Raw genomic sequence first — 17,606 nt, forward strand, 5'->3', positions numbered from 1 at the left:
TTGTTTCTCAGCCATTTCATCTAAAGGTCCCTGTTAGCTCAAAGTACTTGTTAAAGTGATTGGTGTATACAAAATGTTTTTCTTAAGTTTCTAGTTAAAGACCTTCTTTCTTTTCACTTTTCCTGTTTAAACATCCCACATATCAGTCAAGCTAAACTGAATAATTTTTTTACGTATATGGACAAACAAGAACTCCACACGACCACTTTTTAAACAGTGTATTATGTGAAAAGAAAAGGAAAAATGTTTTTTTATTTAATACCAATTAAATTCCATGCGCCAATCATATCACAAGATATGGTACTGCATATTCCATTCCATATTAATTATTGAATCAAATGTTTCTTGATTGATTTGAACCATCCAATACCAAAATAATATTATTAATACATCAGTCAATTGTAACCACGCCCCCCCCCCCCCCAAGAAATGGTCCTTACCGGGGTTAGGGTTAGCAGTTTGTCCCCACAGGGCTGGGGTTAAACCCGGGATTTGCTGGACCGAGAGTCAAAGTCACCGGTATTCTGGACCCGGGGGGGGGGGGGGGGTCGTGGTTAAAGAAAACATAAAAACAAAAGCTACCATTGTTCAGTTTACCTCAATTGTAGGAGCCAAGTTTGTGAATGACAAGAAGGGATTTGTGGCAGTTCTGCAGCTTTCATTGAAGAAGGAGTTTTACCCATGTGTCTATATTCATCTTCGCTCCAATGATGTTCAAGCCAGAGAGGATGTGTTTTATAGGTACACATTAAATATGTTTGATTCTATTACGTACGAAGCAGTTTTTTCAATAAGCTTCGTCAAGGTACCAGTTTTTAAAAACTCCCTTTGGCGTACTCTATTTCAATGACACACATTTTGTCTACTAAGTAACAAAACAATTTATGAAATTTTATTTAATCTCCTTTTCCTCAAGTTTTAATGTTATGAAATATGCCTGATTCAAGAAAGTTATGACAAAGTGTTATTACGACTTTATAATGCTTTATTTGAAGAAGTCACTACTTGTTTGCCTTGGCTTTATTAATAGTCTAATAATGTATGTTTATTTCAAAGGAGAGTCACTGAGGTATGTGATAGTATCCACGAGACGAGTCCGGAAACTGAGATTGTTTTATGTTCTATTCTGCCACGAAAAAAGAATGACAGACGAGTATCTTCAACATTAGCGAGAGTCTTCAACAGATGGATCCAGAATGCTAACACTATGCTAATGGACATTTCAGAGGCCATCCCATACATCAGATTCCTTGGATATGGAGCTCAGGTATAAATCAACAAAATAAGTTTATGCAATACAGAAATAAAAGTTGTAGATATTTGGCAAATTTAAGATGATCCTTATTTATATAGACAGGTAGAAATATGTAACTGTAATGCATTTTTATGCCTTTGTGGATATGGGTTGTCATAATGATATTGTTTATTTCATTGGTATACATATATCATTATTATAAGTCACGTGACCTGCCCATGTTAATTTCTCATATTCCCATCATGGGCAATTTCGTACTGTCACACACTGACAGTATCGTTTTGACCGGTTGACATGATACTGTCACATAGCACGCACGTCTTAAAATAGGCATTTTTTGGTTTCCCAAGTCTGAGGTGGTAAGCGCTTATTAAAATGTATTGTGAATCTGGTTACAACCGGTGTTTGCCTTATTTCTAAACAACATTTGCAACAAAATGACAGCTAAAGTAAACAAACAATAATTACAGAATAAATTGATTAAACTTGAAAGTTGTGTTATTGTAAAAATCTTATATATCATGTATATAAATGTAACTGTGTTCGGTATAATAAAATAAATATTGCATGGCTTCCAGTGTGACAGTACATATTGTCAACATTCGGGTAAATACTGTTACCCTCGGCTTCTCCTCGGTAACAGTATTTCCCTCATGTTAACAATATGTACTGTCACACTGGAAGGCATGCAATATTTATATAATATTCACCAACTTTTTCAAAAACAGTATATGAGCAATATCATTATTTTTGTTTCTGTATCTCCGTTAACAAGATAGTATATTGAAGATAGCAAAGATGAAGACTTAATATTCCAATGATTGAAAAGTTTGTTAAACCATGCATTCTGTTTTTATATACAATTAAGGAATGTGCTGATGTGTTGGGTCGTGATGGACTTCATCTGAGTCGTGTTGGTGGTAGACATTGTAGTCAGGTGATTGAGGAGGATGTGTATTCCTGGAGTGAAATAGCCTATCAGCAGGATGTACATTGGAATGAAGACATACGCCAACCACATTCAGCAGAGATTGATGCATCAAGCTTTGACCAGTGGTATTTGTTTCAAATATATTACAATTCAGCTGAGTTAATTAGTTTTTTCCTGTGTAAAATATCCGAATATTGTCATTACCTCAGTGTTGTTTAAGGGTATAAGATGAACATGTCGTGTTGATGAATTAACATGAAATATTTTACAATGATAAGAATTATATTAAATGTTGGCATTGTTCGATACTGTCTCACTTAATTGCTTGTTGTATGATGCAAGGTTAAGTATGACTCTTGTTCGGTTTGTAATATGTTAGTCAGTTAAAAGAAGGATGTCCATTTAATTATAGTTCATATGGTGTTCCTAACTCCCTACGTCTGAGATATTAAAAACAATATTTTCCTGGTGCCTTATTTTTAGCTCTGACTATTTTCAAAGCCTGGCAGCTGCTGTTGAACCAGTCAGTGACCAGAATGTCCAGGCCAGCAAGCAGCCTCTGTACTCGGAAATAGTCCGTTTGGTAAATACAACACTTGCTCTAAATGGATGTCATTTGCTAGATGAATAGTTATAATTTATCAAAAGCATTGAATTCTCTGATAAGATGCTTGTGTTGGTTGGTAGATATAGGATGTTCATTCATAAGTTACCATTAACAGGTAATTCAAACAATTATGAACCTTTTCTAATTTGATATTCGTAACATTTGGTCAGTCATCAAGTTAGTCTTTCGGATGAACAAGCCCGAATTCATGTATAAATGCTTGGCATTTGATTTTTTTAACAAGCCCTGCAGTATAAAACCCAGAAATTGAGGAAGCCAAAACACATTTTACCAGTGCAGGGATGGGGCTTGTGCTAATATATATTTTATCTATTTTGTGTCGAAAGTAAATTAACACTTATTTACTAAGGCAAAAGTGGTCAATGTCAAGTGTTTTAACCTTAGCATGGAAGAATCAAATATGTTGTGTGTTTTTTGCCTTAATTCCTATTTTGTACCACTGTTCTTTTTATTTTGAAAATGCCTCTATTCAGAGGAGATAACAAAGGTTATTCTTAATTATAGTGACTTCATAAAACAGATGAACTGAACTTCATATTATGACCGCAAAAGGAACATTTGTTTTATTCTTACAGCCAGCAGCTGAAGTTCCAGATGTTACCTCAGTGCAGCATAATGTGAAGTTACCAAGGCGCAATGTATTGAAGGTCTCTGTTATGTTTGTTTTGTACTTAAAATATATATTATAACATAATTATTTAATAAATATAGGTAATAGTGCAAAAAAAACTTATGTCAATCTGAGATTCCTGTGCTGGTGTTCTTTTTGAAAGCCTGTTAAGCTGTTTCAGATGGGCAATGCAACAATTTTAATAAAATTTAATGAGCATTTACATAACTAAACTTAAATACATTCATTGATGAAAACATTTAAAGCATGTCTGTTTCTTGTCTACCTTTGGTAGGGACAAGGGTTAAACAACCTGAAACATTTCCATATTTTGCTATATTTTTATATATCCTGATTGACTTATACCCAGAAGGTAGCCAACGTTTTTTGTCATTAATATTTAGGTTGATGAATGTGCTAGATCAGCCAGACCATGTAACCACAGATCAAACAAACATCGAAGGGCAAGGCGAAGAAAATTTACGCAACACAGACAGCTGAAAGTTCAAAGGTAAATGAAATATATTTGCTGATGTTAAAGCTTCTGTTTAATTTACTTGTCAAATCAATTAATTGATGTTACAATTATGTTTCCACATGTATATTTGTAGATCTGAGCAGTATAAAGATCACGTTGAAATTCTGTTGACATCTGATGTAACGGTAAAGGTGAAGGCAGACAATGTACATAGCATCTGGATGGTAAGTTACAATATTCCTGTAGTGATGTAGTTTCTTCAAAGAAGATTAAAATCAACATAACTATCAAAGTTAATCCTAATCATTTTCTGAGCCATTACAATGTCCTAGTGTTCTGATGTGTTCTTGAAATAGAGAGAAGAAACACTTTTGATGGTGGTTATGGATAATAAATGCTTTGATATCTTGCATATTTAGTGCCCGAAAGAAGACGCCATTACCACAAAGAAGCGCCTACCTGTCTGCTCTACAATGACTGGAGTTAAGAAGATAAACAAGGTAAGAACATGCTACATGAAATTGCAATTTGTAACAAATTGCAGCATCATTTAAATTAAATACAATTCAGTTTTCCAATAATTTAATAAAAAAAGGGTAGGCAAATGCAAAACCAATGCCTTTGTTAATCTATGAGGATTTCATTCCCAGCTTCATTTAGTAAAACCAGAGTTATAGCCCTTGAGTTTGCATTATTATTATTATCATATTTTTTTTTCTATTTATTTCTAAGAATGTTTTGGTGTATTGCTTTGATGCTTTCTGTTGAAATGTTTTAACGTGCAATATTTCGAAAAGTGTCGAAGTGAATTGTAAAAACCTCATTTTATAACTTGAAGCAAGAAATATTGAATGCATTGTGTCCGTTAACTGTAGCAGACATGGTTTGACTGCCCCCTTTGCCCAGTGAAGTGTTCTAGAGAAGATTTCCTACTGGACCATTTCTGTCGACGCCATGTACCTGGAGGGACCAAATACAAGAAGAACACTGACAATTCTTTCTGTCATCGGGTATGTTAGATATTTACTGAGTAGTACGGTAAACAAGTTTTTTTTATATCAGTGAATGAGTTTTACCTCTTAGTTTATAATTATACATTTTATAATAAATTTTTCATAGTCCTTGGCATCTTCATTTCTTACATGACTACTTTGTAAGTTTTAATAAGTCGGCTATGATTAAATTGGTATATTTTGATCCCCCACCCCCTTTTCGGAAATTTCCCCCTGGCCCCTTAAATTTATTGACTGATATAAAAATGCTCAACACGGGTCTAACCGTCTTGCATATTTGTCAGGCATTGGAAACAGCTTAAATTGATACCAGCTGGTGTTGATGTAAACATTTACATGTAAAAAGGGAGGATTGTTACATTGTGTTATGCAATAAGACAGAGCATGAACACATATCCAAATGTGATACAGTCATTTATAAAAAACACACAATCCAAACCACTATTTAAAACAAGAATTTGATGAAAATGTGGCAATAAATTTATATTGGCGTAAGATACATTGGATTGTCTACTTTCTCTATGTGACATTCCCCCCATCCCCAGTGAAAGATATGTTTATAATTGTATATATGCATTAGTTATTTACTGAATCTTAATGCTCATTAGATAATCAATGATTCTTGCTTGTCAATAATTGTCAATTCATTGTAATGTTAATCAAATTTAATTGAATTAATGCCAAAAATGACAGATTAATATGTAATATTCATTATGTGCTTTCTGTCTAATAAAAGAAATTTATCAGTAAAACAAAATGGTTATTTACACTGTTCTGAATTTTAGTCAGTTTTAATGTCAAAACCATACTTTAGTGCAAACAGGGTCCAGGAACTCAAATTATAAATTTATGATATCCTTTCTGAAATGACATTTATCTTGCTCGTTCAGTGAAATAAATTACAATATTACATTGAAAAACAAAACAAGCATCATCTATATATAATGAACTTTCCATTAGGGTAATTTTAATGTTAAAATAATAAAAATGGATATTAATGTTTAATGAAATTATTTTATTACAATTTACGAACAAGAAATCAACGAAGAGCAGCAGAAGTCAGCCAAACTCGAAGAGCACCATTTCAACATCCAGCCTGAACCCTGTAGAAAAAACTTCACCTCCCCATCAAGGTTTAATTTCTTTCTTGGGTACTAAATCAAACATTGTTTATATAATTTTTTCATGTTATTCATGCTTCTTTTTGTCAACACTTACTTATCAACTTAATATCTGTGTAAAAATAAAAGTTATTAAGGCTCAAGTGTACATGAATTCAGAAATTTGTGATTTTCTTACAGATGAATTGGATATCGCAGATCACGCCGATTTCTCCAAATTAAAATTACTTTTATCAAATGATGTTGAGCAAAATCCTGGACCTGTGAGTTATAAAATATGTTAACATGAAAATAACGAAGAGATCAAAATTTATGAAATATAAAGTTACTATTATTAAGTTAAGTGCCAACCTTCATCTTCTGCATGTTATCCTAAAGTTTGTTTATGACATTTAAAAAAATAAAACAGTTTAAACTGGTCTTGCTTTAATGACTAATATTAAGAAACATGCAATATAACAGATTTGTAATAAAAAATTTGCATTTTCTATGGTCTGAATGAAGGTAATAATTCAGAAAAATATTAAATGATTTATTTACCATATAAACAAATTTCTTCTGTTTTTGTCCCCAAGACCTATCACTGTGAATGGAATAATTGTGGATTCATCGGGCTAACAACAACCAGAATGGGACAACACCTGCGACAACATGGACGAGAAGAGGAATGCAAATGGGCGCAATGCAATGGATTTCAGCGAACGAGCTACGAAGACCTGGAGTTACACATTATACACGACCACTTCTTTGATGTATGGTGCAAATTTTTTTTTGTAATGTTTAACTTTTTTGCATGTTTATAACACTAAATAGAAAATTAAAAATGTAATGACAGGGTTTATCAATAGCCATGATGATCTCCTTAACCTACTGAGCAATAAATAATTAGCTGTTTCATTCCCTTGTGTTCATGTATGACACTGTTAGACATCTTTCTGTCAATTTTATTTCCCAAATGATTTTTTATTTAGGACAGAATCACCTTTCCTTCCCTAGATGATTGGCTGGAATATCTCCCAGAAAAAAGAATCGACCCAGAAACCACTGATTTACGCTTCTGTCCAAAACACCTGGTAAGACCTTTTCAATAGTTTCCATATTTGAACTCAATGTGGAAATAAAGGAGTCTTTTTCAGCAATATTTCACTCACAAATATGAGAAATATTCAATGTCTTTTACAGAGAAGCAAGCTGAAGTTGTTACTGTTTGATGAGGACTACCTGGACATGCCGACAAACAAATCATACACAATGAGCGACCACCTGTGTACACTGGATTTTGAAAGTAATCATTATACTAAAAATTTCTTAAATATTGAGAAAAAATTTATTGAAAAAAGACTTTTGTTAGGTGAAGACTGGTCAGATTATAATGGTAAATTTGAGGAAAATGACACTGATTCACTTTTAAGTCCAGATCCAAAAGTCCGCAAGCACAGGCAGTTCCATGGTGGAAAATATCAATTCCACTTTGTCCAAACTTCACGTCCTGAATTAAGTTCAAATTCTCATTCTGGAACTAAGTTAAAGCCTGTAAAAAGAAAAGCTTCCTGTACATTTCCAAATGAATGGTCAAGTATCTTGCTGACAAATTTACGATTCTGTTCTCATGCCATAACTATGCAGAACTTATTTCTGAATTTGATTTTAGACGAAGGAATTGTTGATTGCAAAAAACTAAGTTTTCTTAAGTTAGAATATGACACTGCTCTATTAGCATCAGCCAAAACCTGCACCAAAGGTGTTTTTGTTTGTCATGTATTTAAAATCATTGTAGACAATGCTGAATATCTGTACATCCGCTATGTTGAGTCTGGAGTGTATGCTGGCCTAATGGAACAGAAATATTTGCAAGAAATCAAAGATACATTTCATTACACTGACAATAATATGTTTTTGCATAATACATTAACAGTGGAAGATATACAGAACATGGAATCTGATCATATAAAAGATAAAAAGGAAAAGCCGAATACATATAAGCCCAGCAGCAGACTTAATGATTTCTTTAAGCAAAAATTCATTCCAGGTATTGCTGATACAAGACAAATGAAGGACACTGATAATATTAATTGTTTATCCTTTGCAGTATCAATTTTGCCCTTTTCTTCAACCTCAACTGCCAAGTTTATGGATGCTTGTACTGCAGGAAAGGAAGACCGTCTTCAAGCTTTGCTTTTAGATTTTAGGCACTCAAAATTGGAACAGGTTCCTCGAAACTCGAGGGAAATATTTCAGCAGCAATATGAAGGAGAAGAAACCCTTTTAAGTCAGTCAAAGGCATTAAATTGTTTACCAGGTGATGTCAAAAGAAAAACCGAACTATTCAAAGGTGATCCAAAATTTGCATCCAACTTCATAAACAAGAAAAAACCTCAACTCAGAACATCACTTAGATATCTTACTTTCAGTCTCTTTCTGCAGAATGAAATTAATACAATTTTCACTAAGTATAGAACATATTACCCAGATTTAAATGCGGTTCAATGTGAGGTTTTAGAAATTCCTGCACTAGAGAGGCCATCTAAGAAGAGGAAAAGCACAGCCTCTGTGAAGGTGACAAAAGATGTGGAGCCATTGAGTGTTATGCAGGAATCAAAAAAATCTATGTATGAACAATTTTCTATTGATTTAATAGAGGATGGAAAGATATATATTCAGGTAGCTGAGGAAGACACCATGATATGTTGTATGAATGATTATAATGATTCTGGTTCTTTAAGAAAAGAAGTGTATGTTTATACCACTTGGCTAAAGCAAGAATCTGGAGACTACTTCCATTGCACCTGCAGTATATATAGAACTTTATTTGATATAGCTCATAGCCAAACTCTAAATTATTCAAACAGGAATAGCTGCATGCACTGTACATTCCTTAAGTGTATTGTTCTTCCAAATCTACAGATAGATGAAAGGGCTACAGAAACCAAAACCCGTAAATTTGTTCAGGAGGGAAAGCAGTGTGCTGGCAAGGATTTGATTGAATTAAGTGACTTTAATGGTACACGGAAATTTTCAGTTTTGGCAGAAGGAGAGACTAAACCTGTTTTTTTATCACTGAGTCACAACAAGGCCAAAGCAAATTATACTGTGACCTGTCACAATGGCGAGTGTCAATCAAAGAAGGGACACAAACGATATTTAAATAACTTGAATTCTTCCAATCTTTGCAGACATTTATTTGTGCTGAAACATAATCCAGAATCCTGGATTGATTTGCATGAAAGAAATACCACTAATGAAACTTTTTTAGATGACCAACTACTAGATGATGAAACAAATGATGATGCTGGTGATGGTGATCCTGTTGATACTAATGACAATTTTGATCCTGAAACAGGTCTATGGAAGTATAAGTGTGAGAGCAGCCATCCAGCAGCAGCTAGAGAGAGTGATATGTTGAGGCGTAACATCATCAAACGTGACGGATGGAATGATTTGACCTTGAGTAGGCAGGCTGATGGTTCATTGAAGGGTCCCAATTTCTATCCAGATATGCTAGACAATACATGCTGCTGTGGATCTGGATGGTTGAAGCGAGATGATGATCCAGATTACTCTGAAAACGGGAAATTGATTCCTTTAGGTCGAGTTCTTACAGTTTACACACAGTTTGCGCCTGTGCAGTGTGATGTTTACAAAAGAGTCTGTTACAACCCGATAGACGACAGTCGCTGTGAACATGCATGGAATGAAGGCCAGATTGAATCAATTCATGTTTTTAGTAGTAAAACAGCTGCAGGTGACGAAATAGGATGGGAGTTTACATCATCAGTAATGAAAACTGGTTGCACTTTTTCAGCATACTGTCAGATGAAGGATGAACTTTACAGAACTCGTGACCCAAAGGCCAAGTTTATGGATGCAACAGTTTTTTTAAAATGGTGGTTTAGTTGGGCAGCTAATATGAACATTGATTTCAGACAACCATGTGACATTTGTAGGTATGAGCCTAATAGACTGTGCTGTGATGGAACCAGAGTAGGCGTAGGTTTCCGTCATTCAAATTTCACAGAAATAAGTAAACCTGATAGTTCTTTACAGACACAGCAAACATTGCATCGACGGATGGACAGATGTTACCTGAAGAATAAGCCTGGAGTTGAAAAGAGACAGATGATCGCTTATCGTGAAGCATTGGATAATATAGCCCGAACTACAGTTGCAGAATTTGAACCGTTAGATATTCCAGAAAATAATGATAGAATTAATTTACTTATGCAGGCTCTACCTGAGGAGGCTCATCAATCATTCCAGCGATTTACTCGAGGGATGTCAGAATTTGAAAGAGTAGCTTATGCATCTGTCCTTAAGATGTTGGCTACAACAGCATCTGTGACAAGCATTTTGTCACCAGAATATGCACTTTTCTTGCAGGAATTTCTAACTAATGAAAATCTTTCAGATTTTGAGTTTAACAGACAGATGTATGAGATGAGATCATTTGCTCCAGAAATACGGGACTTGATTGCAGAATCGATGTTGAACAATAACAACATTCTACCTGATGACATTAAACTTTTTCTAGTTCATCTTACTAATGAGTCTCTAAACTTACCAGTTTATGCCCCAGAGGATGCTACTTTTCAATTCGGAACATACAACCCTGAGAAGCTGGGCCGGGCTTATTACTTCAATGAACATGGTGTTAAACTGAGGAATGTACGCAAATTTCAGATAGATGAGGACCGAGCAGGCAGAAACAATGACCATGATGATGAAGCTATGGACTTTGAGCGATGCAGAAAGATTTACTCAAAAATACAACAATCAGCACCCGGCACATCTAACTTGTTTCTTTGGTTTTGTCCAGATCACGGTCATTGCTATGGATTCCACATGACAGTGGCTGAAGGCAGAAAAGATCCATCAGCTTCATTATACTCTCATCTAGCCAAACCTCCACAAGCAGTGTTTTATGACTTTGCCTGTAACTTACAGGAATATTGCCTCAACAGAGAGAGTGGGTACTACAAGAATGTTAGATTTTTTCACGATATTTTTCATGGTTATTCACACAAATGCTCTACTTCTTTTAGAAGCTCTCGACTTCAAGGATTTGAAAGTGTGAACTCAGAAATCTGCGAACAGTTCAACAGCTTCATCCAGATTCTGAAGAAATCAGCAAGACAAATGACACAATCTCATTTCTGTTTCTATCTTCAGTTATTTATTCATGAGTGGAACAGGAGAAAAAGAGTTGCTTACAAGAGGAAAATCAGCACTGCACTAGCTGGGCTTTTATGAAATGTATAACAACTTTGATTTTCAGAGAGCTGTGCATCATAAAATGATCAAATGAACTATGTTTAATTTATATTTCATTCACTTCTTATATATATTTGTTTGACTTTCTCATTTGCGTATACTTTTGACTAGTAATTATCACTGCATCTGCAATTGTTTTCGGTTTCTGCTGTGTTTGTTAGTATGTTTCAGTTTGAGCGAACAGACTCCAACTTTGGCTTCCAGCTTTGCTGTTGAGAAAGGTCAACAAGTTCCACCAGAAGTTCCACCAGAAATACATCACGTCTTTGATTTTAATGTATGTTAATAATTATTTACATGGTTGTAAACTAAAAGTTCAAAGCATAAATATCTTATATATATAATTACATAAAGAAAAATGTTGATTGTTTATAAAGCTATGAATTAATATGTTTGTTATAGAAATTCATATCCCTCTTTCAGGTTTGAGGCAGATTTTCCACAGCGTCTTCATCCAATCTACTTGTGTCGGCATGTGCAACTACTTAATCTGAAGGCTTGGAGGGAATTGTAGCTCAGTGCTTCATCCTTTATGTGGATAAACAAAAGGGAACCAGAAGGATCGATCTAAAGACATTCTTTTCATAAATCTGTTGGTGTCAAACAATATAATTTTGATTGATCAGTCTTCTTAGTGCCTGTAGTGAACAGTATGTATTGTATTATATGTAGTATAATAATCAATTAAGTGTTGATAAATGTCTTACAATTATCGTATAACCCTTTATATCAAGTTTTGTTATTTAATTGTAGAACAGCAAAAGAAACATTTGTGGATTTTAAAAGATAAGGCAGAGACTATGTTTACACTGTAAATGTTCAACTGGCAGGGATGATAACAGAGCCAAGTTGCCTATCCTGAAAATGTCTGCGTGGGGTTCAAGGGGCAGCTCAAGGCCCCAGATGGGTCCAGGGCAAAGCCCTATTGGGGGGACATGGGGGGCGAAGCCCCCCGAAGCTTTCCGTATTTCAGGGATTCTAATACCCTTTTTTGCCTTAGAATAGTGTTCAAGGAGTGCATCTTTCGGTTTGGTAGATAAAATTATGTTCAACAGGAGACATCTACAATCAGAACAATTATCAGGAATCTTAGCAGTGAAGTTTAACACAGTTGTCTTTAAACAAAGTTAAATTTACTCTTTTTTTACCTGAAGTCACAGGCATTAGACATGTACCTGACATTTTGGTTCAGTTGTCCACTTCCCATAAAACTCAACTGGCTATGATCAAATGCCTGTGTATGAACAGTCTACACTGTGGGATGTTTGATTTATAATAATGAACAACATATCAATTATCATGCTTGCAAATGTTTATTGTAAGTGTTATTTATTCAATTTTTATGTATCATAAGAGTATTTATTCCATTTTCTGCACATTTGATGAGAATATAATGTTATGAATTATGATATATATTATTACAAGTAATATCCAAACGGGACTTAAATGCTTTGGCAGCTTAGCCGTTGTGGACATGGTGGACTTTGACGTATTCTGGTCCCCAAGCCAGATTTTTTCCCCTCATGGTGTTACATGAGTCCAATAGCACACAAACTAGATTGTCCCACAGCAGTTCAAGTTGTGATTTTTAAGGAGGCCAAATGTCTCAACACTATTTCTTATTCTATGCCAGAAAAATAGCTGCAGTTTTCTCAGTGTTTGTGTTTGTTGACTTGCCTTAGTTGAAACAAAACCGAGATCCATTTACAATTTTACTCCTCCACATGTTCATCATTGAAATGGCTAGCCACTCCGTAAGTCATCTTGTATGATGCTGTACACCTTTGAATTTTAATTCGCTGAGAGCTTTTGTATATTTGGCAAGTGTCTTAAGTAAGACACACTACTGTGGTGCCAGGGAGCATGCTCAGCCATAAATCCAAGTATCATGGCCTCTGGAATAAATTGTCAGTCATTGACAGGAACAACTGGATGCACTGGCTGAGGTGTCTGTTCATCCCTGACTTTTGTAAACATACCTGGAAATACAAATTACAACAAAAGGATTTAAATCTCACTTAAACTGGGTCCTCAAGAAGTTTTGTTGAACTGTCTCAAATAGATATTAAAATGACTGCCTCTACGTAATATATATTACTACTACAAAAAATTTATTCATTTTTTTTTTAATTTAAACCAAACCAATTTTCATTTGAACCTCCCATTACGGTCAACAATGCTTCAAACATTATGAGAATAATAAAAAAACGGTTTACAGCGTAAACTTCAATCGGCCAAATAAAATTTGTAAAATAAAAAATCAATTATTATGACACAATCCGAATCGGGATGTCCGAAATAATGCTACATGCGCAAAATTCATTCTCAGTTTGATCAATTTCTATTAACTCAAAAAGAAACGTTTCGGTTTTTTTTCTTAAAAATAAATGGCAAATATACCCTTAATATCGACGAATCGATGTTTTTAGAAGTTGGTGGTGGTCGTTTTTTTCAATTTTCCAATACCCGTTTATTCGTCTTCGTCGTCTGTCATATCCGGATACAACCATCCGGATACTGTCTTCTAGTCCCATCGGTAATTTCCGTAATCAACGGATGCTATCTTAACCAATCATATAGCTCGATTGCCAAGACGTAATTAGGTTCGTTAATTTCCGGATTTACACTTCCGGAAAACTCACCTTTCGTACCCATATTGTTCGAACTGAGCTCGAATCGCTCCCTGTTTCCCTCCCCCCTAGAAAAAACTCAACGGATTTACATTAATCTCAAAATCGATCCGTGAGGCCTTAAATCCGGAATTCCGGATTAATCCGGAATTTTATCATCCCTGAACTGGTGAATTCCATTATTTGTTGCAATATCTAGATTTTGATAATGTAAGGAATGATTTCTGATTAAAGTATTACAATAGGAATCCAATCTCTGTTATGCTTAAAGATGCACTTTTACTCCCAAATTAGATATTCCACAGTTTATATGATTGTTTTTTATATAAAAAAATAAGATTCTTATGAAGGATACAGAGTTGAATTTGAAAGAAGGTTGCAGGAAACATAAAGATCATAATCAATCTTTTAGCACTCACCAATCATTTAATATTTTTAATTTTAGGAATTAAATACACAGTTACAATATTGTTATCAGGAATCAATATTTTCCATAAATGCATTATTTAGTAAGTAGTTAAAGGTTTATCAGTCGAAATGTATGTTTCATACATGTGTATATTTTGATTTTGAATAAGAGTCACTTGAAAGATTTAGCTAAAAATGTTAGAAGAAGAAACTGAAATTGCCCAATTCTGTACAAATAATTAAGGTCATACATTCGCTTATACACATTTTATCAATGTGGAATGTTAACTTAAATTGTTTCTTAAGTATGATATAACAATCTATATTGCATAAGTAATTGAAGATATTGTTAAATACCACTTGTATGTGTACATGCTGGGTACCCCTTGCACATAATGAAAGCTAGGTATGAATAATATACGATTTTAAAATAATTGCAGTAAAAGACGGCAGTAAACTGAATGGAAGCTGTACACACACTTATAAGTACACCTTCACGTGCTGTTACACAACATCTCATGTAACTACTGAGAACACATGATTACAGTACATATATTACACTGTTTTATTTGGACTCATTTTATAAAAAAAAACCCATTTAATTCCTGTTTTGTTATTATTTGTTATAAATCAAATGCTTGAAGTCATGTTTTATGATCTTATAATAAAATTTTATTACGGGTCTAGTTGTTCGTTGTAGCATTGTTGAGTGAACGTCTCTGATTTTGCCTCATAATTAATGAATTTCACACGACCATGTGTATGGAACCTTCTGTAATGTTTGTGATGTATGAGATTTGCTGTTTGGAGACTTTCAGACGGAATTCTTTCCTTAGAATTAGAATGTACCATTGTTTATTATCGCAATGTCTGTTAACATTGCCAGCAAAGCACAATAGTAGAATATGGAGTCTGCAAAGAAACTGGAGCAAGTAAATGAAATGCTAATTATTACAAACTTTCAGTCGTTTATGGAACAAAATGTAATAAATGCCTCATTGGCCAAAGTCAAAAGCTAATACACAAAAAGGTAAAAGGTAAGCCTGATAGATACTTTTTATTCCTCCATGAAATGAAGAGCAAAACATTGATATATATACTAATAATGACACATATTATGAATTACATTTAACACAATAATATTCAAACAATACGAGTAAACCAAACATGCATATTATGTACACAAGTAGACAAACAGAATAAAATATCAAGTACTCTCGAAAGATAACAAAATTAAGCATTGGTAAGAAATATTTAGATTTAGAGCAGCCCTCTAATCCTAGGTATAATTACACACATGAATGCAAAGCTAGTACGAAAAACGAAATAACTAGGAAAGCAAAGTGTGATTTTACAATATACCTAATTCTGGATCAACTTAATTCAACAAGTTATTGACACAAGCTACATATGATTTTAGCAAGGTACAAATTCTGAAAATTGATATCCCAATGTCCGTTTTGATCAGTCTGGTCCCTCGAGAGATTGTTTTGAAACTTACCATAGGGAGGTAGATCTAGGGTTTCTCGACCCTTAAAGTCACGCAAATCACTTCGATCCGAGTAAACTTCCCGCTTTGTGGTAGATTTGTCATATTTGACTAACTCCTTTTTTATTAAACTAGACCCTCGATCAGATAAAGTAATGGCTGTGGTCATGCTTGAAGGTCAATATAACTTGACCATGACAACATTCGTGACCTTGACCAACTTCCATATTTATGTTAAATATCCCACGTTAAAAAAAAATCAGACTTCGATCCAAGTGTATATTTTGTACTAACTAAATTCTGCTGGTTGGAAATGTGTTCACCTATAAGGTTTGCACTGTTCAAATATGGCCATTTTGATCTCAAGACTTGTGGACGGACGCACACTCTTGATCCGTGTCATCTCAGGTGCCGCCGCTTTAAAATATTGAGAAAAAGGTGTTTTTTACGTCTTGTGTCGGTATAATTGACATACACGGCAAAGTCACGATAACGGTTTTTAACTTTTATGGCCAATTTGAGGGATAAGCACACGAATTAAATGGGCTAAAGTATGGTCTTACAAGATGCTTCGAATGGTAGATTGCTAAAAGTCGTGAACACCCGGATCGTGCAGAAAAGGTTCAAGAGCGGGTTCTAAAACCTGGCCAATAAACGGGGGAATGGGCATTTTGGAAATGTATCGTTTAACTCATAAAGAAGTTTAAGGCTAATCAGTCATATGCTATCGGAATGGTTACAGCAATAACAACTGAGTGAGGGCTATCCGCTTTTCCTAGGCACCAGCTAAAGAGTAGAAACGGTTTAAACCGATGTACCATCTCGGTGCGTATTCAAGAGCGGTTAAGAACACATTGGACAAAAGATGAAAGCCCAAATAGCCTTAAATGCTATAATATTTGGCATTTTCTCTGAGAAAAAACAACATCATGTTACAAAAACGTTCATGTCTGCTTAATTGAAGTGCGGTCGTCCGTCTGTACGAGTAAAATAGGCTTTCAACGCTGACTGCGGCTGGTGAAAACCCTTTTTTGTAATATTGTTCACTATTTTACACCTTGATTTGGACAAACTGCCAGGTCTTAATAGATATGATAATCCAATGCCGACAGAAAGGTCATTTGGACGCTAGAAAATCCGCCGTTATGGATTTTGCAGAAAAAAAGTGCAATGAGTTTTACCATGAATGCCACTTTCTCTTGGAGTAACAACTGCTACCGGGAACCGGGTTATACACATTTACCGGAAATTCTCTGTATTTTTCGGTGTCAAAAAAGATCATGAAAATCTGTTTTATTCTGTTCTGCTGGATATTTCAATGAAAAAGGCTGTGGTCGGTCAAGCAAAGATTATACAAAGTATAATTCCACGTTAGATCGACCCTCAGCGTACTCGCATGATGAATTGGCCGACAGAATTATAAAATGAGGTTCTGTATACACAACTTTTCACAAAGTTACATTACATTACCTTATTTTTTAAATAAAATATTCTATTAGTCTATGATTTGCAAATTGTTATTTGTCAGTCAAATTTGTACCTATAAGTAAAAACGTTCGACTGCCAAATTCATGTAGCCATAGGTACAATATTGTTTTCTTACATTGAAACGGGGGTTTAAGTTGAATGCCATTTAATCACTTTTATATATAAAGGCAGCAATTCGTATGCAGAAACTGTAGTGTCATTTCAGAAATTATGTCATCGACATTGTGTTTAAGCTCTGTGCTTACCTCTCTTCTTCTTTCAATAAAGTGTGTCACCAATTAATAGGT

General features: G+C 34.6%; 1 protein-coding gene across 3 annotated transcripts; it reads left to right on the forward strand.

The window, feature by feature from the left end:
* The first annotated feature begins 708 nt into the window (after positions 1 to 708).
* On the forward strand, positions 709 to 12,125 carry LOC128208860 (uncharacterized). Of its 3 annotated transcripts, none has more exons than XM_052912518.1 (15): positions 709 to 741; positions 1,057 to 1,267; positions 2,124 to 2,311; positions 2,688 to 2,769; positions 3,390 to 3,461; positions 3,829 to 3,935; positions 4,036 to 4,126; positions 4,322 to 4,402; positions 4,778 to 4,912; positions 5,952 to 6,048; positions 6,217 to 6,299; positions 6,612 to 6,788; positions 7,008 to 7,109; positions 7,219 to 11,581; positions 11,728 to 12,125. In XM_052912518.1, exons 2-14 carry the CDS (start codon positions 1,208 to 1,210, stop codon positions 11,281 to 11,283), a joined length of 5,340 nt encoding a protein of 1,779 aa, XP_052768478.1. In that variant the 5' UTR covers positions 709 to 741; positions 1,057 to 1,207; the 3' UTR covers positions 11,284 to 11,581; positions 11,728 to 12,125. The 3 variants fall into 3 exon arrangements, with proteins under 3 accessions (XP_052768478.1, XP_052768479.1, XP_052768480.1); XM_052912519.1 differs by having other exon boundaries at positions 4,781 to 4,912; XM_052912520.1 differs by lacking the exons at positions 5,952 to 6,048; positions 6,217 to 6,299.
* Positions 12,126 to 17,606: the final 5,481 nt, after the last annotated feature.

The sequence above is a fragment of the Mya arenaria genome, chromosome 11 (assembly GCF_026914265.1).
Source record: "Mya arenaria isolate MELC-2E11 chromosome 11, ASM2691426v1".
In the NCBI taxonomy this organism is placed as follows: Eukaryota; Metazoa; Mollusca; class Bivalvia; order Myida; family Myidae; genus Mya; species Mya arenaria.

Coding starts and splice junctions, on each gene's coding strand:
- LOC128208860 (XM_052912518.1), top strand. CDS start 1,208: ATGCTAATGGACATTTCAGAGGCCATCCCATACATCAGATTCCTTGGA. Junction 6,300..6,611: donor TTGAGCAAAATCCTGGACCT/GTGAGTTATAAA, acceptor TTTGTCCCCAAG/ACCTATCACTGTGAATGGAA. Junction 6,789..7,007: donor TACACGACCACTTCTTTGAT/GTATGGTGCAAA, acceptor TTTTTTATTTAG/GACAGAATCACCTTTCCTTC.